At 43.9% G+C, this 25,103-nt stretch overlaps 1 protein-coding gene across 11 annotated transcripts; it reads left to right on the top strand.

The window, feature by feature from the left end:
- The first annotated feature begins 596 nt into the window (after positions 1 to 596).
- BEND3 (BEN domain containing 3) lies at positions 597 to 25,103 on the top strand. 11 transcript variants are annotated; one of them, XM_059732595.1, is made up of 5 exons: positions 597 to 945; positions 7,464 to 7,742; positions 15,252 to 15,296; positions 15,716 to 15,939; positions 19,415 to 25,103. In XM_059732595.1, the coding sequence occupies exons 3-5, from the start codon at positions 15,263 to 15,265 to the stop codon at positions 21,659 to 21,661; spliced, it is 2,505 nt and encodes an 834-aa protein (XP_059588578.1). In that variant the 5' UTR covers positions 597 to 945; positions 7,464 to 7,742; positions 15,252 to 15,262; the 3' UTR covers positions 21,662 to 25,103. The 11 variants fall into 11 exon arrangements, with proteins under 11 accessions (XP_059588578.1, XP_014461337.1, XP_014461334.1 ...); XM_014605845.3 differs by lacking the exon at positions 597 to 945 and adding an exon at positions 1,190 to 2,039; XM_059732592.1 differs by lacking the exon at positions 597 to 945 and adding an exon at positions 2,046 to 5,535.

Raw genomic sequence — 25,103 nt, 5'->3', positions numbered from 1 at the left:
ATGCTTAGGCTGCACTTCAACCTGAAAAGAGGCAGCTTTTAATCTTAATTAAGAGTAATGAGTATTAAAAGAAAAACCATGTTTGAACTTTGCTCTGCACCAGTTTGGTTTGAAGCGGGCAGTAGCTGCTGCCTCCACAGGCAGGGGTTGAGAGTGGCCTGCTCCTGGGCACAGGCCTGCACCCCTCAAGCAGCCGCTTCCTTGAATGCAAGGCGAAAAATTGTGGTTTGGTCAAAAAAAGTTTAGCTGTGCTTGGGTGGGGTGCTGTGTGTGCTCTCCACGCGGGCCGCAGCTAGGTTTTGTAATGCCGAACAAACGCTGGCTTGGGGCGGTTGAGTGGCGTGAGCTGCGGCCCAGCGGGCCGGAGGGGGGGTGGCCCCCTTACGCCCAGGCAAAGCCCGGGGGAACCGGGCCCTCGATGCACGCGGGAGCTACGGGTCCGCTCCTGAGCACGAGCAGCGGCGCACACGCGCTGCGAGAGGCAGTGATGGGGGCGAGGGACGCGTAGGCGGCCTGAGGCAGCGCGAGCACGACACGGGCCGTCACGCGCGGCGAGTGGGCCCCGCCCCGGGCTCCTCGGGCCGGGCCGGGCGGGGCTGCTGTCCCCACGGCCCCCGCCCCCCCGGGCAGCAGCGCGCGGGGGGGAAGGACGGGGGTCTCCAGTGGGAGCCGCTTCCCCGCGGCGCGCGGGCCGCTCTCCCCTCCCCCCCGCGGCAAGGCAAGGCAAGACCAGCCGGCCCTGCCCCCCTCCCCCCGTGCCCCGGGGCGGCGGGTGGCGCTGGCCGCGGCGGCTCGGGGCTCAGTGTCCTTGTGCGGAAATGACACACGGTCCCGTCACGTCACGCGAGAGCGCCGCGCGCGGACCCTCGCACACAAAGAGCGGGGGGGAGACGCGGGCACCAGCGGCCGCTCGCAGCCGCCCCGGCCCCGCCGCTAGCCCCGCAGGTAAGCGCCCGCGCTCCCACTCCGCGAAGCCCCCCTGGCGCGGGAGCGGCCGCGGGCCTGTCCCGGACGCCGCGGGGGGAGTGGGCCTCAGGCCCCGTCCCAACCGCCCCGCTACCCCCGCCCGGCCGGCCCTGGCCTTTGTGGGCCGCTCGGAACGTTGCTATGGCGCCGTGGCTCGTGGCGCGCTCGGCCCGGCCGCTTCCACCTCGGCGCTGGCGGGGGGAGCGGCAGTGGAACGGTCACGCCGCCGCCCCTCCCCCCGCCACATGGACTCGCCCGCCCCAACGGGCCGCGCGCCGGAAGCCGCCACCACCGCCGCACTCGTGGGTTTGAGCGCGGGAGCTCGCGCGGGCCGGCGGGGCAGCTGCTGCCTCCGCCCCGGGGCGGGGCTTCCGCCCCGGACGGCGGCTCCCACGTGGCACGAGGGAAAGCCCGGGACTCGCCCCCACCCCAGCTCTTTGCCCACACCGGGGGTGGCCGGCGAGCCCCAGGAGCAGTGCGTGGGAGCGTCCACCCCGGACATGTGGCTACCCGCGAGCTGCTCTTCCCCAACGGCCGTCGGCGCCCGCGAGCCCCTCCCCCGCCGTGCCTGGGGGTGACGTGGTGCCCGCCCCTCTCCGCGTGGCGGAGGCGCTCCCTGGCGGTGGGGTGGCGCGGGGCACCGGGCGGGCCCTTGGCGGCTGGGGGAGTCGCCCCCGCGCTAAAAATAAAAGGCAGCGACCGCGCGCCCTATAAGTCCTGCCCGCAGGAGACGCCGGCCCGGGCCGCCCTTTCCCCGCGGGCAGGCTCGGGTTCGTCTCCCCCGGCTGGAAACGCACGAAGCTGCGGGGCTCGGAGCCGCTGGGGCGGCCGGTGTGGGGCGCGGGGACCCCGTTACCCCCCTCGGGGCAGGGGCGCGGGCGCCTTGGGGCTGCTCCCTGGGGGGATTGGTTTCTGCTCCTGCTGCCTGCTCATTTCTTGCCGTGGGGTAAGGCCACGCTGGCCTCCCACTGCTTTCGTGGTCTCCCTTCATTCACCCTTGCTTCAAGTGCAGGTGACTTGGATAAGTTCTCCGAAGAAAAGTTTCAGACTAGTTTCAGGTGCCAGATCCACCAGTGAGTCTTGTCTTTTTAAGTCCTTTCATGTTGCATTTTAATACTTATTTTCTGGGGGCGGGGAACAGCACAGGCTACAGACAGGGAGCCTGGCTGACTGTACACAACATGCTGCCAGTTGGTACATAAGAGCAAAGAAAATCTATTTTTTTTCCCTGTAATTTCCTTCTGCTGTAGTAATTTTAGGTGACTCTTAACACTAGCAGATGAAGACAGTGCAGGCAGAAGTGCAATGCTGACATTGCCTTTTCTGTTCAGTTGCTCATTCTGCATGTCAGGCAAACCTAGTGTCTTTTAGTTTCCACGAGCGGAGGGGTGTTTTAATAAAAAGTTGGTAACTGAAGTTCCAGAAAAATTCCAGGAAATCCGGAAGAAATCTGCTAGTGTTTGGTTTGTGTTGCGGGAGGTAACAAAGATTCAGGACTGGACCCCAGTGCCACTGAGAAGAATACCACTCTCAAACCTCGTTAATAGGTAATACTTAGGCTTCTGACATGTTAAATTAAAGGTGAGAAGGGCTCTGATGCAAGATCCCAACAGGTCTTGCATGGCAGGAGATGCGATGGTGGAATCCAGCATTGTATTGCCAGCTCAGGGGGAACTCTGGAGGGGTGCCCTGATCAGCTACCAGCCGCTAGAGCCTGCAGGAGTCTGGGAGAGCTAGCCACAGATTCAATTAAAGGCATGATAGGAACTGGCTACAGTTTTTACCCAGTTTATGTGATAACTTTGTGGCTTATTCCTCATTTTATTGTGCTGTTAATTGAATGAATGAGTGGCCAGGTCACCACTTGCGATGCAACTGACCACTCAGTGGCTCTAGAGAGACCAAGTGTTCAGCTGATAGAAAATGGCTTTCACTGAGCTACAATAGCTTTCTCAAGTTGAGGACCTGGTTATTAATAACCCAAACTATGAGAGTTAAGGATGTTTTTAGCGGTATCTTTTATTGAACCAGCTGTACAGTTGGGAGAGATGTTAGACACACTTCTGGGCAAATAGTGACTTGAAAAGGGCACTTTGTGCTTCAGCCCTTCATATCTGACCCTTCACCTGAAAGTAGGTGGTGGGGGCAGGTAGAGTTGTCCTGCCTGTTTCTGTTTCTGGGAGGAGCATGGGCGGGGAGGGATACAGCAAGAACAGACTCTCTTGCCTGCTTTAGGTTTATTAGATAGTCCAAATCTAATACAGGAGGAGTGCTTGCTTAAGCGCACCGCCCTTCCCAGTCTGGCTGGGCATGAAGCACACGGGGCACTTGTACCTGGCTATGGTGGCTCTGCCTGTGCAGCAGTACCTCTGAAAGGGGCTTGCACAGGAGTGGACAGTTATTTGGGCTGGAGGGCCACTTAGTGAGTTTTAGGGAGCTGTTGTGGGCTGGTCAGCAGCCTTCCCTCTTCCACCTCCCCTCAACCCCCAACTCCTGCAGCAAGTCACCAAAAGTCCCTAAGTAGCTTTGCCCCGGGGCCCAAGAGCAGCCTGGAACATGTTCTAACAGGGCACGTTTGGCTGGGCAGTGGGATGGGACCGCAGCCTGGCGTGGATTGGCATCCGAGGGCTGGATAGGTAGGCAGGGCTGTGATCTTGGGATGGTGATGGCCAGGGCCCAGAGCAGAGCTGTGATCCACTCCCAGTATGCCCCTGCCTGCAGAAACAGCGCTCATTGCAGGGATTTGTGGGCAGCAGATCATGGCTCTGCCTCAGACCACAGCCCCGAACTGTCAGCACCCCAAGATCCCAGCTCTGCATTCCTGTCCCACTCCTGGATACCACTCCCCACCTACCTGTGGCCCTATCCCATCTTCCTGCCTGAGCATGCCCTGCCCACATGGGTCCCAGCTCGGTCCCCATGAAGACCTCATCAGGTGCCCCCAGTGGTGGCTGCAGAGTGCACAGGCTGGAGTGCTGGGGCATTGGGGCCAAGGCTAGGTCCTATAGTGGCAGCAACACTATAGGCAGTGGCCTGAAGGAGCTCCTGCTGCTGGGGCAGCTAGGAAGTGGAGTCCAGCCATCTTACCACCCTGCTTCAGCCTGCTGCATGCTCGGGCAGCAGGACTGGCTACACACGCTACAGCTCCTCAGATGTAGGTGGCTGGGGAAGGGGTGGGGCTGAAGTAAACCCAGCCCGGTTCACCAGGCTGTGACGGGGACAAAAAGTCCCCATGGTGGGGGCTTCCCCTCCCTTCACACTATGCAGACCTAGGCTATGGGACTGGAGGTCTCTTCCTTTTGCCCCACCCCTTCCCACCAGGCTGACTGGCACAGGCAGGAAACAGGCTAGGGAGCAGAGGTGTTACTGCCTCAGCGCTGTGACATCTGGGAGTGGGGCAGGCCATGCTTCTCTGGAGCAGACACCATAGCCCAGGGCCACAAAGCATCCTGGGATAATGGGGGTCTGTGAGTTAACTTGAATCAGGAGGGGATCTGGGATATAAGTTTCATAAACTCTTTTAACCTAAATCAGTTAAGTTGGATATTTCATCCATCCAGGTTTATCTTGAACCAGGTTTGGTCATTTTGAAAGCAGTTTATGTATGCTGAACTTATGTTCTGTTACAGGTTTAAACTGGTGTCCAGTCGCTTTACCCAGTTTATGTGTAACTTCTCTCCTTGGGAAATGTTCTAACAGTTAGGCTACGGACAGAAGAGACGGGTTTGTTCTTAACCTAGCCGAGGGAGACATTAATCTAGCTAGAGGTACTCCCCAGCTGGGTTATGAAAACTATGATACTTTGCCACAGTGAATCAAGAGTTAGTGGTTATTGTGAATCAAGAGTCTAGTGGTTAGGACACTTATCCAGAGGTGTAGGGGTAGGGTCCTGCATTACTGGCCTTGCTTACAGAACTTTTTACATATTTTATACAATGACTGTATTATAAAATATGTAACTGGTGCAGGGAGTAGGAACTAGAACCCAGCCCCCAACCCAGGAGGAGAGAATCCTAACAAGCAGGCTACAAAATTGCACTCCATTTTTTCTGGCTACCAGAATCTTGGATTCTTTGCTGCATGGAGGCACATCTTCAACAGGTGGAGAGCAGAAACTGTCCCAACCTAGCACCGCGTGGTAATAAGGGTACTCTTCTAGGAGGTGGGCCATGGATTGAGGCCCTTCAAACTTTGGAAGAACCTGAATGTCTTCCATTTTTTAGCTGAATGCCATAACCTTTAGGAGGGACTAATACCACCACCATTTAAAGTGACCATAAACAGTTTTTTTTGCAAACGTAATCCATCTAATACCTATCAATCTACTCTGAATGTGCCTACAGATTGGACATCTTGGGCAACGTAGGTTGCCTAGTCTTTGAATCCTGGATTGCCTAGTCTTTGAATCCTGATAGAGTGTAGGTGTGTGATGAGTGTCAAACTGTTCAGAACCACCCTAGTCTGGGATTGTGCAGGAGCTGTACTTTAAAGCACTGAGAGACATCTAGAGAACTTCAGTATCAAACTGGGAGTTGCCTGAGTTTTCTACTCTCAGAGGCACTCAAAAAGGTGAGGAAAGTGTTTTGGATCAGTTCTGGACTTCACCACTTCACTTCTGCCTGGTTTTTTTGTTGTTTTTTTTGGATCTAGCCCAGAGCAGTTAAAATATGGAAGTACAGTACAGTCGCATCATATGTGCATTTAACTTGCGCAAATTCAACTATATGCGGGGTGGGAGGGGGGCGGGGCTTGAGTTTGCGGCAGCGACAGGAGGTTTTGGCAGCATGGTAGTGGCCCAGCGGCACGCGGCCATCCCCCTCTCCACCCCGCGCTGTGCCGCTGGCTGCGCAGCTCCAAGCACGGCTCCACGGCGGCGGCGGAAGGTTTTGGAGGCAGAGGAAGTCACTGCTAGTCAAATTGGTGGCGATTTGACTATACGCAATTTTCGCCTTACGCGCTGACCCTCAGAACCTAAGCCGTGCGTAAGATGCAACATGCCTGTAAACAGTTTCTTTAAACAAAAGGAAAAGATAAAGCATAACTTCATGCAAATCCATTATGGTAATGATGTCCAGTAAAGACAATTCTTGTATACTAAGTCTATGTTTTGGTTCATACAGTTTGGCAAAAAAATGACCATCTTGAATTTAAATATACAGGTTTCTTGTCAATAAATAAAATTTATCATATAGCTGCAATGCAGGCATTGACCAACATTGAGAATTAATATTTACCTGAGGATTGTGCTTTGATGGCATACAGGTGTCAGCTCTATAAATATCTAGTATTAGAGGCTCACTGATACATCAGTTTATATCGTATCAGCAGTGATAAAAGGAAAATTGACATTATTGGCAATCGGCTTTTTTTGGCTGATAATGTTGCTGATAAATGCCGTGTGCATATGCGCAGCTGCAGCATGCACGTGGCCAGCCCAGCAGCTTGGACAGCAGCATCCAGCTAGTAAGTGTGATGGAGGGGAGGCAGATTGGGGCTCCCACGGTAAGGGAGGGAGCAGAGCTGGGGCAGGGACAGGTGCTGCTCAGCCAAGATGGGGTGGGAAATGGAGCTGCAAGCGGCTTGCCCCAGGAGGGCAGCTCCTGCCACTGTATGCACCCCCGGGGCAGGCATGGGGGCGTGTGCCCCCCCGGATCTGTGTATGGGGTGAGGGTGGGCTGCTGCTGCGAACTGGGGCAGGGGCGGTGACAGGCTCTTGCCAGCGGGGGTGGGGCTAGGCCGGGGCTGCATTCAGGGCAGGCAGCAGCACTGGGGAGAAGAGGTCATTGTAGGGGGGTGATGGCAAATTCTGGAGTGGCTGCAGCCCACCCTGTAGGCCCCCCTCCCAGCACAGCTTCTGCCCACTCTGAGCACAGCCCCAGTCCAGCACCCCCCCACCAGGAAGAGCCCGGCCCCACCAGAGTGGGCAGCCCGCCCTCACCCCGCGCACAGATCTAGGAGGCACACACCTGCGCCTGCCCTAGGGGTGCATGTAGTAGTGGGAACTGCCCCCTGCACTATCCCAATGAGCTGCTCACAGCTCTGTCCCACACCACACCCAGACTGGGTAACACCAATCCCTGCCCCAACCCCACTCCCTCCCTCATCATGGGGGCCTCGATTTGCCCCTCCCCATGCCCTTTTCCTTCCCCTGCCCCTTCTTCCCCAACAGACTTAACAGTCGGACCCTGCTCTCCAAGCTGCTGGGCTGCATATCGGCAGTTGGATCAGTATCGGCCGATGCGGCTTGTTAAAAATTGGCCATAGGTATTGGCCCAAAAAAGGTTTATTGGTGAACCCCTATCTAGTACAATAATGTGGGCATTCTGCTTTGATAGATCTGTGGTATGGGAATGGAATGTGTGAGTTAGAAGAGGAAGCATCTATTTTCTTTTGTTGATAGTCATAAAATAAGTAGCAGTATATAGCAACAGCTTAAGTTCCATCTACTTATTAGGCTCCACTAATTCAGCTGTTTCTTTTAAAATTATATTTTGCAGACACTGCATGCTTAAGACAAAGTGAATATTTTTTTTGCAAATAATTTTCAACAATCCTCATCATCACTAGAAAATACTAGCACATTTCAGTCTTTGACCAGGCAGCATAGAAGAGCCTGTCTTTTCAGATGCAAGTGAAGCAGAAGTCCGGGACATAGTGCTGGCTGCCTTCAGTAAAAAGTATGAAGCATTTGTACCACCGTGAGGATATTGGAGGAACAAACCATTTATGAAGAGCAGATTTATTTGAGCACAGGATTTTAGCAGTAGAATTCTGAGGTATTCATTTTGACCTGATTGCCGATATTGGTATTAAAATGTTTATTTGGAATGCTGTGCAGTGGAGAAAAAGAGATCTGCAGTTACCATGTTAGTGAGTGGGACTCTTCAGTCAGGTTCCAAGACTTGGGCTTCTTAAATAGGAATCCTGTTCTACAAGACTAGAAATATGAATTTTGGATATATGAACACAGATACTCAAAAAATTTTAATTGTGTAATAAGTGGTTCAGTATGTTTATTGTCCTTGACAGTCTGATGGTGCATGCATTTTCTAAACTTAGGTATTCATTCTTTCTCAGCAAATTTTCTTCAGACATTTCAAAGGAACTTCTTACTGAAGAACATGGGAAGTTTGAAGTTTAAAGTGAGCTATCTTAACTTTGGGCCCTTTAGAAACTTTCTTTGTTTTGCTTTTCTTTTTAATACTTATAACTTCAAAATCATCAACCAGAATTTTACTAAACTTTTAAGAGAATATTAACCAAGAAAGAGAACAGTCTTGATCCTGTAATGTCAGGAAGATGTTTTACATGACTATATAATTGTTGAGATACTTCTGGTTGTTGTAAAACCAGTTATGGGAGGCCCTTTTAATGGTACCCATAGAAACATACGTTCACTGCTGTGTAGAGCTGTGCTTCTCAGCCAGGGTACCAAGGTGCCAGGTTACCCATGTTACTGCCAGGTCCTTTGAAGGGTACCGTGAGATGCGAGGAGATAAGCAGATAAGTCAGGCTCAGGCTTCTCCCTGCCTGGATGATCCCCACCCCTACTGCACAGTCCCTATGTAAGGAGGTAAGCATTGTAATATATACATTCATTTTTTAAATTTGGTGCCACGCAATTCAGAAAATGTATGGAGGGGTCCCTCAAATCCAAAAAAGTTGAGAACCACTGCTGTAGATCTTACAAATGTAAACAGTAGACAGCAATGACTTGATATCAATAGGATTAGGGGAAGCAATAGTTATACGACCATTCAAGTTAGGCTCGGGCATCCTGATGAATTAGGTGAACATATGAAGTTGTAGTCTTAGTTATTAAAGGTGGTGTGGATAAACTGAGTTGTATGTTTTTGAGGTTATGGCTTGGCTTACAGTTGCAGCAGGTAGAAAATGCAAACATACTAATTGGAAAAATACACAGAAGGCCACCAAGATGAGATCCCTAACATCTTTAAAGACCATGATTTTGAGAAAGCACATCTAAAAGATGATCTTTCATAAAGGAGAAAGTATCTGCAAATAGTCACCAAACCTGCTTGATTACAATACAGTCAACACCATGAAACTAAAATACATTCAAAATATGCTTTACAGTTTGCTCCTTTGCAGTTTTATGAAAATCCATATCAAATTCTTAAGTGTTTGTGACTTCTGTGTTTACCTCAGGAATTCTCATTTTTTTTTCATAGACTAGACCCCATCTTAATAGAGGGTCTTTTGAATGCTCCTGGTCTTTTTTCCATAGTTCTTTTATGTTGTATTAACTTGAAAAGTTTCTTTGCATGAAAAAATATTATTAGGAGAGTATTTAGAGCTAAATCCACAGACTGACAAGGGAAAACTTAATGTTTAAGATCCTGTCACCTACTGAAGTCCTCAGCTCAAGCTTTCTACACGATGCATAGAGAGGTTTAGGTGAATATAAAATGGGATTCATAGAAGCTGGCATGCTGATTGGGCAGCTGCTTAAACTAAGGTGTATGAAATACTGAAGAGTTTCAGAACTAAGCCCCATCCCTCAAAGGATGTCAAGTGCTTAACTCTGGGTCAGTAATGCCTGTTTCTGGTTGGTATTCTGAGTTAAGTAGTTTGTCTTGGAGTTAGGTCCCTAAATTAAGCCACCCCTCTACTGTGGGGGGAGGGGGAGTTAAGAAAAAAGACCACATTACACCCAGTAGGCTCTTAATCTGGAAGATGGGAGTCCCTGCATTCAGATCCCTCCTTTACTTGTTTTAGGGCAGGGACTTGAATCTGTTACTGGCCTATCCCAGATGATCATCTCTAAGTATCGGGCTATAAAGTTAATCTCCCTCTAGTCCATTGAATAATACAAAGTAAGTTGAAAGCACTCTGCTTTGATTGCTTTTCTAGCATCTAGTGGCATTTCTATTCAGTCAGTTGAGGGAATCAGTTGATTTAGTGGTTCATTGTTCTTTACAGGTATTAAGATCATCTCTTCTTCTTAATTGTCTTGATGTTCCACTGATCAAGCTTACCTTTCTTCTGGCAATTTTACTCTTTTAGATATTCCTGCCCTGTCTTATTTCACAGCCTTGCAAACTGTTTTTAGCTCTTTTTAAAATAATAGATTCACCCATGGAAACCAGTCTTTAGCATCAGGTAGGGTTCCACCTTCTGGCTAAGCAGGAAAGGGGTTAGGCTCTGTCTCTTCTATGCAGCCATAACTTTTGAAAAATCTTTTTTGCTCAGCTCTGCCTTCTCAAAAACAAGGTGTATGTCTTGTCTGGGGGTATGTTGTATGCAAGAAAATACCATATTTTAATATAGGCTGGTGCCTGGAAATAGAACCAATACCAGCCAGTTCTCTATGGACTGGACCTGGTTTAAAAAAAACATTGATTCCATATCAGTATTTAAGATGAGGAAAAAAAAGTGTTTTGTTGTTTTCTGAGACAAATGGATAACTATGGACTCCCAATCAGAATTGCCAGCCTGTAAAGTTGTAAACAACTCTATTTTCCCAGAGTGGCTTAATCTGTCAGAAGTCTCAAAATTATAACACATGGCTGTATCTAGAAGGTTGTGATAACAGGCTAAGTAAGAGGGAATATTTGTGCCTTTGTAGGAAAGCCTACACAAACCATAACAACCCATAGAAATTGCTCAAACGATACTTCCCCACCATTCATATTTTGAAAGCACAGACAGTCTAGTGTTCAGCACGTGAGCACATGCTACAATTTCAGCAACCATTTTTATTTGTTTTAGGAGTCAAACATTGATTCCATAAAAATCATATGCCATGCTAAAGAAACGTACAAAACACCTTTTGTAGACGAGCCTGTGAACTTCATTTTATAAATCTACTGGATACAAAAAATCATGGACTCAATATAGACATTGGATTTATGACACATTATAACCTGCCTGACATCTGATTCACCAGGTACCACATTACAACCTGACCTGACCTCTTACACTTTTCTTTTTTCCCTCCCCTTTCTCCCCTTACCTCCCCTACTTTTCTGCCCTTTGTCTTCCTAATTTCCAGCTATTTCTTTTTTATAGCCTCTTTTCTACCTTGAATTACTACTACTGCAGAGTCTCCCTTACTCAGCTTTGGCCTTTCCCTGCTCTACCTTTTGTTTCCCTAATTTCTACCTATTTACATTCTAACTGACACCCTGCCACACTTTTGGCTTCTCTCATTCCTTGGAGTATCAGAACAGCAGAGACTTCTTATGTCTGAAGAAGGGTGGTCACCCCCAAAAACGTGCTAAGAACTTTTTTCCAACTATGCAGTTGGTCTAATAAAATATATCACATCTACCCAAAGAACCTTGCTATGCTATACAATATGCACTCAGGCAGTGAGATTAGGAATTTATTTTCAATGATTTATTGCTTCCATTCTAGGGGTGGAGTCTCCTGTCACATAGGAAAACTACTCTGCTTTTCCTTTCTTGAATACTGAATCTACTTGAGTAATGCACATCTTTGCATTTTTCCTGTGATAGATATCTAATGACTCCAATACAAACAGACCTGCAGATGCCCTTAGTCAGGATGCCTTTTGGGTGCAAGTTTGAGGAAAGAGTAAGGAGTAGAACATACTTGCTTTAATGTTAGCCTGCAAAGCTTCAGGACCTGTGGATTGTCTTTCTAAATACTTTTTTCTATGCTTATATGTGTATCTACTATGGATTTATTTTTTAGACATTTTAAAATAATTCACACAAATTCTTCCTATTAAAACTTGGCCAACAATATGTAAACCCAGGAATTAAATGGTTTATCCCACAGCAAGTGTTTAAAACAAAAATTCAGTTAGGCATTTAAAGTGTACAGAAACTAAACATTGAGGTATACCAACTTGTTTTGGGGGGTGGGGGTTAAATTAGTTCAAAGATAGCTTACAAAATTACAAATTAAATTTTAACAAGTAATTTTGTGGAGACTGCAGCAAATCTCCTGTACACTTCAACAAGATCGAATTAGTGTAGCCTATGGTTTGCTCATTGTGGGTATTTGGTATGTAAAATGCCAAAGGCCTGAGATGCTCCCAAATGCTGTTTCCTGGGAAACAAGGTCACAAGCTGCGGCTCTGATCCTTTTTCCCAGCAACAGACTGCAGCTGAGGGTGAATGTCCCCGAGTTCCCCATTCTAGTAGTCATGGCTACAAACCCAAATTCCCAGGCCACATTATGCAAGCACTTCAGGACTAATGTTATCTGCCCTGCACCTGTTTACTCTCCTCTAGAATTAGTTACTATCTGAGGGAGAACCATTTAATCAACAACATGGCGAAGAAGAAATACAGAATTTTTCACTTGTATATCAACAGGGCAGTCCAGGAAATAATTAAAAATCTTCATACACTTTGGGAAGTAAAAAGCATCAACCAGAGTCAGTGACCTTCTTTCATGGTTTTCTCATTTTGGCTATTTTTTCACCATTTCTTGCCATGTTTTTTTGGTTTTCTTCTCCCCCCCCCCAGCCCAAATCTTATCAGCTGAACTTGAATGCTGTTCCAAAAAAAGGCCCCAGTTCTGCCACTGGAGGTGTGTAAATATTTTTTTTTAAAGCGGTGATTCCCCCATCCCACCCCCCCACTAAAAAAAAAAAAAAAAAATCAAGAAAAAAATTGCTTGGAATTATCCCAAAGCAGTAATTCTTGGGGGGGTAACATAGTGGGTGGGGAATCCTTATAATTTTGAGAGAGGGTTAAATTTAATTTGAGGTTTTTAACATTCTTAAATTAAATGTTTGAAATGTTCCCAAAGAAAACATGCTTTGAAATGAGAAAGCAAAATGTCTTGTTTTAGAAGTTCAGAAACAAAATGTTTGGACTTTTCTGAATGTTTTTTCTTTTTTTGCCTAATTTTTTTTTTTGCAAATTTTTCAGTCACCCTATTAAACAAGTTTTTCAGCCAACTGTTCACCAAAAAATTCTGTCAGCTATACTTTCCTTTCCATACCCTCTTCTCCAGCTGTTTCTTTAGCTCTCGCATAACTCCTCCTTTTAGACCACCTTTTCCAAAGTGTCATGCCTGGTGTTTTTCTCCCATACTTTTTCTTCACATAAGTGTATTTTCTTCCATTCTCATTCCATGTTTGTGCTCTCCACACCTGGTGGCTCTAATGCAGAAATAGAGAGCTGCCTGGAAAACTTCTAAAATATGTGACTGCCTTCCTGGCATGTGATTCTTGTAACCGTGTCTGCTCCAAGGCCTGTTTGGGCCTCAGCCCCTCTTAAATATACAAACCCTCCAGCAACAAGATTCTCCTGTCATAGTCATCTTTGTCACGTCCACATTTTGGCACTGTGCTTTGTGTTCCAGAGCCATGCCTACTATAAAACATTAAAGTGTAATTAAGAGTTATAGCCTCAAAACTAAATATTTTGGTGTATGGGCTATTTGGGCAAATTATGCACAAACAGAATTACACTCCTCTTCTTGCAGTTAAGCTTAACCTTTTCATAGCACACTTGTCAGAGTGTTGTGATCTTGAGATTTTTTCATTAAGGCTTATATGGGCCTATTTTAAACACATACAAAGTACCAGTTTTCTAAAATATTTTTAAAAATATGCTTGCTTCATATTGCACTACCCCCTGTGCGAGCGGGCTTTCTATCTGGTTTATAAGCCATTAATAAACTAAATTCAGTGTTTCCCTACAATGTAACAGTTTAACTAAAGAAATTTTAGTTTAATTGACACAGCAGTTCTGTAAACAAGTCCGCAGGCTTGAACCCAAGTGTGATTAACACTGGGGATAAGCCATATGCTAGGTCAGGACTGTCTGACTTCAGTGGCTGGGGGCTGCATGCTGTACAGATCGCAGGCCTGGGGCCACGCACTGGGCAAGCTGCATGCCGTGGGGGCTGCATGGACTCCCTTGCAGCACTGCCACGTGGACTTCTTACCACTGCTGCTGTGTGAGCCTTCTCACTGCCACCACCACATAGGTGAGCCCTGCCACCCCAGCTGTTAACACTGTGCAGGTGATACTCCACCAGTGCCATGCAGGTTGCACAAACTCCCCCCACTCAAGTCCCTCTGCTGGCATTGTCACACATCAGCAAACTCACCGGGCCTCTGGCCCTGCTGTCTCGTGTCAGGGACGCAGACCACCACCACCACATCTGCCAGAGTAACAGGGCAGTGGCGGACCAGCAGGAGCTTACTGCCTGCACTTTACCCACGTAGGCTGCAGCTGAGCGCTCTGCTAAGTAAAAGGGGCACCGTGGCATGAGGAATCTCCAGAAGCTTTTCGGCTGCCTACAGAAAAATTGCCTTCCTCGGTTCCAGCATCAATGCAATCTTTCTCAGTTCTTTTGAGGATATTATTTGCAAACCTTGGTTTAGGAGGAGGCATGTTGAGAGGAGGAGGGTATCTTCAGCAGACAGCCTGGCCTATGGAATAGCCTAGAATCAGGAGTGCACAAAGGTGGCTTATGGTCACCTTCCCCCAATCCTCCCATCTAGCCCATGACTTGCATGCACACCTCTTTTAGCAGCACAGTAAAAGATCTCACTTTTACTAAAAGATGGATTTTTTTTTCCCCCTTATTTTTTAAACAGATTTTTTTTCCTTGGTAATACTGAACCATTCAGGCTTTAGCAACAGAAGACTGTTTGGAAATAATGATGTTAAAAATGCCTTAAATAATTACAACATTTATTTTTCCATAATAAAAGCATTTGATGTTGTTTGAAAGTCACCAATTGATCATAAGGGGGGGAAAAAAAGATTATTGTAAAACTGTGGATTGTTGCACTTAAATAACATGGTCCAGATCACAATAGCATTTGGGGGGCAGGGGGTGGTCATGATGAAGATTTATTCATACATATAAAAAAGTTCAGAATGCGTTTTTTCACTGTATTAACCAGTGAGAATTACCCCATGATGAAACATGTTTGTAATGGTCACTCGATGGACTCCAAAGTTTTTTGGCGCTCTTTAAAGGTAGTCAACAAAATTATTTAGAGTACTATACTTATGCACTGCCAGGATCACTTTTATCACAGAATGGGAAAATTAAAATGTCCAGTTATAAACCATTAGGCTTATTGTAGATTTTTTGTAGCTCGCTTTACAGTGCTGTGCAAGTTGCAGGTAGCCAGAAACTCCATCTGAAAACTAGCAGCTTCCTAGGGCAGATAGGAGATGACTCAAGAATATTTAATGTTGTCCATGGACAGCAAGTGATAGTAGCTCAATAAAATGATGCAAAACCTGTTAGCATAAGGCTGAAAATACACCTTTGCACTGTATTCAGAAAAGTGCTGATAATGTCTTTTTTTAATTTAGTGGGATAGAAGATGAACTCAGCTGAATTCACTGAGGACGATGAAGGTAAAATGCTGTCTTCTGTATATATTTTAGTTGGACAGAACTACTTTTAGCAGAAAGACTTTATACCTCTTGATTGAGATGAAACAATTCTAAATGGCTAAAAGTGCAAACTAAAAAAAAAACTTCCTTTATTTTTGTTACCCATCTTCTTTTCCCTGGCTCCAGACTTCTGCCTGCTGCATCTTCTATTCACCATTTGTGTATTTTTAGACTGTGAGCTCTTTGGGGAAGGGACTGTTATACCCTGTAGTTTTGCACTTGTTCCTAGCACAGTGGAGCCTTGGCTTGGGTGAGGCTTTAGCTAACACCACTAGAAAAACAAGACATACTAATCACCCACTGTTCACAAGGCAGCTTCAGAATTAAAATACAAGTTTCTGGAGAAAGCTCATTATTGTTGTAAAACTTTTTCTCCCCAGTAAAAAATATTAAAAAAAATATTGTCAAAGTAGAAACGGAAAATGAAGATGAAGCACTAGACTGCTCCGTGGCATCCAGACCTTTTGAGAAACAGCCCCTGGATGGCTCAGTTACAAGCCTACAGGACTCCAACAAAAGGAAACAGACCTCTCTTGGCGGTGATGGTTCCGGGAATCAGCAGGACGCTTTACCCAGCGTGAAGAAAAGACGCTTTACCCAAGAGGTGATTTGTCTTCTCATGGCTATGCATGATTATCTGTTTACATCTTACAGACCAAATTCGCTGCTGCTATGAGCACAGTGCAGTTTGTATAGACTTACTAGCAAGTGAATCTACAATTATGGCCTAATGTTTGCTTGGTTTATGCATTTGTCTGGATATTTCAAACAATGCAAGTAGTATCCTGTTTCACAACAAATGTACACTTTTTTATCTATTGCTAAATGTTTCTGTTTTTTATACTGCATATAAACATGGCATTCTCAAACTGGTTTGGATTTGGGTGTTGTCAATTGTTAGTTGAACATTGACCATCTGTTTCTGAAATGTAGATCTGCAAATCCCTCCCACAACCAGATCCAAACATGATGAGCTACATTAGTGAAAGGGCAGAAGATCTGTTGCCCTTACACCATACAGAACTCTGCCATAATTCTCAGCGTAAGCACCTCTTTTCTTCCAAAAAGCCACAGCCAAACCTAGGAATATAAACTTTAAAAGGTTAACTTTTGAAGTGGAACAATGTACTTGAAACAGTGAGTTCACATAGTTGAATATACATCTGAATCCTGTCTTGCTCTCAAGCTGCATATTAATAATACATACCTTCATACTGTCACGTTTAACTGCTTTATTTAAAAATAATTTAAACAACCCAAATTGATGAAACCTAAAATCTAACAAATTGATTGCTTATCACAATATGCCTTCTAACAGAGATGGAGCAGAAGTGCGTTCTGAATTTGAGAGGATAAGTTGGGGCATTCTCTGGAGACGAGAGGTCACCAGATAAAGATAGCCTCCTATGCAGGTTTCACTGCTTTTGTTTTGTGTTATCTGGGAAGTCAAATAAATTCATAGTTGTGGCTGCTACTTTGTTCTGAATCTGAGTTGCTCTGGTATTACTGAATCTTATAAACAGGGATGTTAAAGTTGGAATTAAGTTCCTACTTAAAGCAGGTGCTTCTCTGAACAATGATTCTGAAAAAGAGGTTTTTATGTGGTTTCATATTGTGTCACTGACTGGCATCGAATGAGCATTTTAGAAGTAAGCCTGGGCAGAGAAGTTTCTGACCTTTATCCCTGCAGAATTCACTGGGATCTCAAAGTCAGGCTTCTCATGCACCATCACTGAATTAATCTTTTTGTCTTCATATTATGTCTTCAAACATAATCTCTGCAGCCTCACAGCCTCTGGTGTGCTCATAAATTTGTCTGTGGAAGTGCATCAATGTAATGAGAGGAGAAACTGGCACCATAGTCCAAATTCAGTTTATTCTGTTGTGGACTCAAGAACTAGAATAGAACCCAACTTCATGCTTGCATAGGTATTTTTGGCTCCATGTTACTTACAGGAGTAAAACGTTGCGTAAACTTATTTTTGTCTTTAGGGCAAGCAAATTAAATGGTTAAAAGGGTACAGATCATTCTTTTTTCAGAGAAGAACTTCAGACAAAATGCCTGGCCCTTTGATGGGCCTTCAGTGTAGGTAGCAATTGTGTATCGCCTTAAAAGCTTAAAACCTAAGGCTGTATCTTGTTGGTTTTTTGTACTTGAATGTAAGTTAAATATATTTTCATCTCACTAATATTCTGTATAGCAGGCTGGAAAAATATTTCAATATGGTCACCTGCAAAATGCATGCGTGTTTTCTCACATGTTTGAGTTCTGCGTATTGTAATTTGATTGTTTTGTTGTTGTTCATCTACTTAATTTTCTAGGAGAGATTCTCAATATCCATGTGTGCAAAAATAAATGATAAATTAAATATTTACTGTGAATTAATTAAAACATTTGCTTCAGAACTCAAACAAAGAGAAACAGTTCAGAAATAAAGTACTTGCATGATTTTTGGTCTGAACTCCAAAGGTCTCACTGCTTGCACTTCTTATGCAAGTAGTGTAGAACCAGGAGAAATTCAGCAAATCTAAATCTCCCTGGCTTTCAGAAATCAAGAGCTCTACTTTCATTTTTTAAAAGATACTATCAAGGCATTGTTGATTTATAGACTGTGTTCACTATATTGATTTCTTTCCCCCCAAATTTGGTTTATCGTCACAAAGTTGTTTATGAGTTACATAACTGGGGTAGGTTAGCATTTCCATGTTCTTTTGTAGTGGAAGGAGAAAATTAGCACAACTTTGGGGCCAGACAATCTTGCTGATGTTCCCATAACCTGTTAATAAAGAGCATAATGAAACACTAAATACAGTTGGATGAGCTGGTGAGATTCAGTAGCCAGGTCACAGGAGTGTGAGTCAGAAAATCTGACTTCTATTCTTGACTCTGTTACTGACCTGCTGCCACTCAATCTCTTTGCCTTCCAAGTTCTTCATATACAAAGTGATATATAATGGTATGGTATTTATTCAGGTCCATGACTAGGGATTTTTTCCCCCCCAATCAGCCCTTTGTCTTGGATTTTTCTACAAAGCGAAGCTGGGGGGCAGGTGGCTGCTGTGGTCCTGACTCTGGCCATGAGCCTGGATTGGGGCCAGAGTCAGACCCACAGCAGCTTCCTCTCCACCTCTGCTTGCCCTCTGCAGGTTCTGCTCCCGCCTGTGTACCCTTCCCTCCTCCTTAGTGTCAGGCACAGCTCAGCTCCAGCTCAGACTGGATTCCTTCCCGGGCACGGAATACAAAGAAACTCTGTCCCCTGCCCAGCCAATCAGCAGCACTGCCACTGCTGCCTAGCCCAGCAGAGGCTGAGCTTCCAGGTGCTGTGCTCTGTGCCCCAGCAGGGGACAGAGCCCAAGCAGCATCTGGCAGTAAAGGGGGAGGAAGAGGCAGATACTGGGGGAGAGGGACAGAGAGGCAGAGATTTGTGGAGAGTGGGTAGGGGAAGGAGCAGAAATAGTTGTGGGGGGGGGGAGGTGGCAGAGACTGAGGAGGCAGGATGGTTGCAAGGAGAAGTGGGGAGTAGAGGACAAGGGACCACCTGGCTCTCCTAGCCACTGCTTTCCATGCTATAGCAGTAGGGGGAAGGAGGAGAATTTAAGACAGCCCTCCAATAATTAGATTCTACACCTGGAAAATTCTAACAATTTGTTAGAATTTTCTAACAAATTTTAACAATTCTAACATGGAAATTTACACATTTTCACATATATAGAATCTAATTATTGGGGGGGTTGTCTTAAATTCAGGGTAGTCTTATATTTGGGTAAATACGGTACTTAATTTAAGAAAGTGTTTAAAACACCTCAGGTGAAAAGTTAAGTATTATCATTGTTATGAGGTATCAATACAGTGATTTCAAACAAAATTAAAAAACCAAAATAATATTTTATTTGTAAAACATGATTAACTGATATCCTTAATGCATTTGTGAATTTCACTTATATAGCACAATTAGGGTCACTGATGAAAGTTAAGTAGGGCATATTTATTAAATGATATCTACGTGTGGAACACACATTTATGGCTGTTTATTTTTAATGCAAATCACCTTACTAATGTACCGTTTGTTTATTCAAAGGGGCTTTTGTCAAGTGTGAAAAACAGAGATACTGGGTCACCCACTCAGGCAAATGTAGAACAGTCTAACAAGAACAAGAATCCCAGTGTAACATGGCTTTGTGAAGAGGACACTTTCAGTGACATCACCACTCCGTCCTACAAGAAACCTCTGTATGGCATCTCTCACAAAATTACAGAAAAAAAGAACCCACCAGGGGGAGAGCAGTTTGCTTCCTATGAACTGTATGAAAAGATCAGTCCTAGCAGCCCATCACATCTTCGTAATGATCATCGCAAAAGGGACTCTGGGAATACCATGGTTGTGACACCTGCCAGCACAGATTCTGATCCAAATGTATACTCCTTGATACAAAAAATGTTTTACACCCTCAACACCCTGAATTCCAACATGACTCAGCTTCACAGTAAAGTTGACCTCTTGTCTCTTGAGGTCAACAGAATTAAAAAACAAGTCAGCCCGACAGAGTCTGTAGCAGAGTTCAAGCCTCCCCCTGAGTACCAATTGACTGCTACAGAGCTGAAACAAATCATGGATCAAAGCACATCAGGCGGAGACTTGGCTTGTCGCTTACTCGTGCAACTTTTCCCAGAGCTCTTCAGTGATGATGAGTTCAACAGGAGTTGCAGTGCATGTGGCTTCCTTAACAAAAAGAAACTTGAATCACTTCATCTGCAGCTTATCCGGAACTACGTGGAAGTTTGTTACCCTTCTGTAAAGAATACTGCTGTCTGGCAACTGGAGTGTTTGCCACAACTTAATGATTTTTTCAGTAGGTTTTGGGCTCAAAGGGAGATGGAAAATAATCAGCAGAGTGTGCAGTCCTCCAGTTTTTATGAGGCTGACCAGGTGGATTCCTCTCATTTCATTGAGGATAAAGAGCAGGAAGAAGCTTTGTCACTGGACAGGAGTAGTGTAATTGGCTCAGATTATATTCTGGATGCTCAAGATCTCAATGAGTTTTTAGATGAAGCTTCCACGCCAGGGGAATTTTCTGTGTTTTTGTTGCACCGATTGTTTCCTGAGCTCTTTGACCACAGGAAGCTTGGTGAAAGGTATAGCTGCTATGGAGATTCAGGAAAGGAACAGCTAGATCCTTCTCGGCTTCAGATAATCCGCAGGTACACAGAAATATACTTTCCTGATGTGCAAGAGGAGGAAGCCTGGTTGCAACAGTGTGTCCAACGAATAAATGAGGAACTCGAGAGCATGTACATGGATGGGAGTGAGTGTGAACAGATGAGAGAAGATTGCTACGATTCCTCTAGTTTGCCAGATGATGTATCTATCATAAAAGTGGAGGACAGTTTTGACTATGAAAGGCCAGGAAGAAGATCAAAAAAAATTTGGCTTGTGCCAATAGATTTTGATAAACTTGACTTCCCCCCTCCTGATTTTGATGTTCCTGTTCCAGATTATTTGTTGAACAAGGAACAGATTAAAAATATATATGAAAGCAGTCTCTCCATAGGCAACTTTGCCTCTCGATTGCTTGTACATTTATTTCCTGAACTGTTTACTCATGAAAACTTAAGGAAGCAATACAACTGTAGTGGCTCTCTAGGCAAGAAACAGCTTGATCCCGCTAGGATTAAGTTAATTCGACACTATGTGCAAATACTGTACCCAAGAGCAAAGAATGATAGAGTGTGGACGTTGGAATTTGTTGGGAAGCTTGATGAGAGATGTCGACGCAGAGATACTGAACAGAGACGTACATACCAGCAGCAGCGGAAAGTCCATGTGCCAGGGCCAGAGAGAAGAGAATTTCTTAGCTATGCAATAAACCCAGAAAGATTCAGAGAAGAGTTTGAAGGACCACCATTGCCTCCAGAAAGAAGCAGCAAGGATTTTTGCAAGATACCGCTGGATGAACTTGTTGTTCCAACTCCAGACTTCCCCGTGCCTTCTCTGTATCTGCTGTCTGATAAGGAGGTAAGAGAGATCGTACAGCAGAGCCTTTCAGTCGGCAACTTTGCTGCCAGGCTTCTAGTAAGACTTTTTCCAGAGCTGTTTACTCCAGAGAATCTCAGACTGCAATATAACCATTCAGGTGCTTGTAACAAAAAACAGCTTGATCCCATTAGACTGAGACTGATCCGCCATTATGTTGAAGCTGTTTACCCCGTGGAGAAAATGGAAGAAGTATGGCATTACGAATGTATACCAAGCATTGATGAAAGATGCCGACGTCCCAACAGGAAAAAGTGTGATATACTGAAAAAAGCCAAGAAAGCAAAAAAGTGACAAGCCCTTTTAAATTCCCAAGACTTTGACCACTAAATTATTTGTGAGGAGCATGCTTTGCTTTAGACTGGGCAACTGTTCTCACAATGGGAGCTGAGGGCACTCAGCACCTGAAAGACTAGGCACTAAGATTGTTGCTTTTTAACTTGTGTGCTGCATATACAAGGGCACTGCAACAGTGGGAAGTGGCTAACTACATTTGTACATGGTGAAGACCATGAATCACCAGTGATAAAGCCATTAAGAGCACAACATTTTGGCTGGTAGAAAACATGTATTAAAATTGCGTATTCCACTCCCCACTTTTGCACCTTCCTTTTTATCGCTTTTTAATAATAAATCTTTTTTTTTAATCATTGTGCTCTTCAGGGGCAGTTTTTCATTAAACACTTGTACACAGTCAAAGTTAAATAATTTGGCATTTGGAATCTGAATTTTATTTAAACCTGCAAACTTTATAGTTTTTGAAAGTGCCATGTTCACTGAAAATTATTGGAACATCAAACTGTTTCTACAGTAATTACAGCTATGCCTTTTATTTTGTCCTTGCTGATATTGGGATACTGAAAGTAATACCACAGCATCAAAGAATGGGTCAAAATGGTTTAATGTCCTTTTTACTGTTACCCACATTTTATTTCCATTTGTTATAGGAACTGAGACTTAATCCCAGGCACTCAGCATAAATGTACATTTACATTTTGACCCTATGCCTGAATTTGTACCCTTACTCACATGATTTATTGCATTGCCTTCAAGGTGACTGCAGGCCTGAGTAAGTTCTGCTTGTCCAAGTAAAGGGTGCAGAATAGAATCCAAATCTTCACCAGAAGAATGTGTTGCCATTGCTTGTTAGTCTCTTTGTTAGAAAAATACTTGAAACAAGGAATGAAGGGAGACATCTTAGTCCTTTTTCTTCACCAGAATCATGATTCCAAAGGTTTCCAGCATTAAATACTACACAAAGAAAGATTTGATTCTGTAATGGAATTAATTGCTGCAAGGTCCTCACCTGTCAGGTATGTTGATTTAACCCATTGTTTGTAAATGCAGCACAGCCTGAATACTCCAAAGGTCATAGGGGTATTGAAATTCCTTCAATTATCCAAGCTTATTTAGTGTAATAAGTAGCTGTTTGGAGAGGTAATCTTGTATGTATAACTTAGGTTCAGAGGACTGAGATTGCATTGTGAGTATGTTCAAGTATAAACAAAACTATTTGAACTCCATTGTGATATCACTAATTTTTGGAGAGTTCAGCATTAAAAACATAGCCTGATTTTTCTATTATTTATACTGATGAAAAGCAGAAGGAATTCCACTGCTAAAATGAAGAGAATCAAGCCTCCAGGTGGGTGTTAGTAAGGACAGTGATCACTTAAGACTGACCATCCCTAGAACACTGAGTTATTAGTTAATGTTCTTTGTGTTCCTCCTTTGGCATTTATCAAGATGGGTTATAGTATCAAATTAGAAGTAAGCCCCACTGTAAATTTATATTTTAGATTTTGTACAAAATACTTGATATTTTTACTTCAGATTTTTAGAATTTATTGTTCTTAGAATCATGTTGACACCTTTCTTTAATTTTTCCCCTAAAGGCAGAAGATAGCAAAGTTGCATTATGTTAAAGCTACATTATGTAAGTCACACGAGCTAGTAGTGGTCACTCGTTTTTCCCATTGTGATAGCAGAATCCTCAAAGAATGTATGAAGAGAGTCTTGAATGTACTAAGTAATACCCTAATACTGTTAAAATTCACTTGTTTCTTCCTCTTGGCATAAATAATAGCAGACCATGCACAAAATGGATATCAGAGCAAATGTGGCTATAAATAAAATGAAAACATTTTACCAAAGATTATGAACTGATACCATGATGTCTGCATCTTACCTTTCAGATTAGTGCATATTTTTAGCAACTGAATGTATTGGAACCTTAAGGTTTTGGGTTTTTTTACAATTGTGTGTTAACTAGCACCTGTATGTGAACTTTCTACATGCACTTTTATGGGCTACATAAAATGTCATGAAAAGAATGAAGGTCTTTTTTAATTTACTGTTGAAAATGGCTTGCATTTACCCTGCAGCCCAAAAGGTAAGGGTTGTAATATGCAGATTCTCTTTATAATTTATTTGTACTTATTTTAATGTCACATTTGTTTCACTGATATATAATAGCAAACCCCACATAAGGATTCAGCATATCACACAGTTAGGAAAGAGATGATGAGAACTGACAGATGTTTCTATCCAGTATGAAAATTGAAAATGTTTTGATATTCATTATACGTTACTAAGTTATTTCTTGTTAAGTCAGTCAGATGAAGCTATTCATATGATACACTAATAATTTAGGAATGGATTTTGTCCTTAAAACATTATCACCAAAAGTGAGCATGCAGCAAGAACCTGGTTGTATCTCCTTTTATATTACATACACTTTATACACTCCTCTAATCTGATTGTCCAAAATCCTTTTATGATCCATCTTGCTTTCAAATAGCTGTTTTTTATAAATGATATTAAGTCAACACAAGCACATTTAAAACAACTGTTAGATTGACAAAGGAAACTTCTTTGAGGTGCAAATGTATCCAATTGGTCAGTTTTAAAAATGGAGTAATTATATGTATGAATTACTGTTATGAGAGAGTAAAGTTAGCTATGAACAATTACATGAATAGTAACTTCTTTTTTTGTTTAGTTTGTCTAAGATTTGTTACTAAGTTCTGGAGTGTCATTTACCTGTTGAATAAATAAGCAGGGACAGCTTGATTTGCTGTAACTATTATGACATCCTCTCTCTTTTAGAATGTAACTTTAAAAGGAAAAACTGGCTGTTTTGAAAGTGAGGCAGTAATGAAGAAATTCCTAAGTATTAACTGAAAAAAAACTCAAAACAAATGTAATCATACACACACTGACTTCATAATAGGTGAATATTATTTTACCTGTCAGGTCAACAAATCCTGTTCAGGAGAATATCAAGTATCACTGCTTACTTATTGTAACTGAAACATTTCATTGTGATAAGGACTGAATAATTCACTCTCCTATGAAGACCCTCAAGGAAACAGCATAACATTTCTTGGCTTTATTCGCCAGAGTGGTGGTGCCAGGTTTTTCCCCAATACAAAAGAATATGGAACTGCTTTTAGCATCTCACCCATTTCACACAAATGAAAACTCAGGAGCTTTGCAAGAACTTTTAATGTGTATCATCTTTTGTGAAATTTAAAGGGGAAGTTAGCTATCTAGCAGCCATCTTTAGCAGGAAAAGTCAAACAGCATCTTACTTTCAAAAGTGAAAAATAACCCTTGTTTGAAATGATTGCATTTGGTTACTGTTATGGGTCAGCTGTAACCCTAATCAATTTGTTACAATTTTGTACTTTTCAGTAATAAAAACTACTTTCTCTCGCTTCTTAGCAAAATAGAA

The sequence above is a fragment of the Alligator mississippiensis genome, chromosome 1, assembly GCF_030867095.1.
Source record: "Alligator mississippiensis isolate rAllMis1 chromosome 1, rAllMis1, whole genome shotgun sequence".
Taxonomy (NCBI): domain Eukaryota; kingdom Metazoa; phylum Chordata; order Crocodylia; family Alligatoridae; genus Alligator; species Alligator mississippiensis.
The sequence above is the reverse complement of the archived record's forward strand: the minus strand, read 5'-3'. Positions and strand labels throughout refer to the sequence as shown.

Excerpts from the sequence above, each read along its gene's own strand:
- BEND3 (XM_014605848.3), top strand. The coding sequence starts at position 15,263 with ATGAACTCAGCTGAATTCACTGAGGACGATGAAG. Across the intron at positions 15,297-15,715 it reads ATTCACTGAGGACGATGAAG|TAAAAAATATTAAAAAAAAT; the intron begins GTAAAATGCTGT and ends TTTTCTCCCCAG. Across the intron at positions 15,940-19,414 it reads AAAGACGCTTTACCCAAGAG|GGGCTTTTGTCAAGTGTGAA; the intron begins GTGATTTGTCTT and ends GTTTATTCAAAG.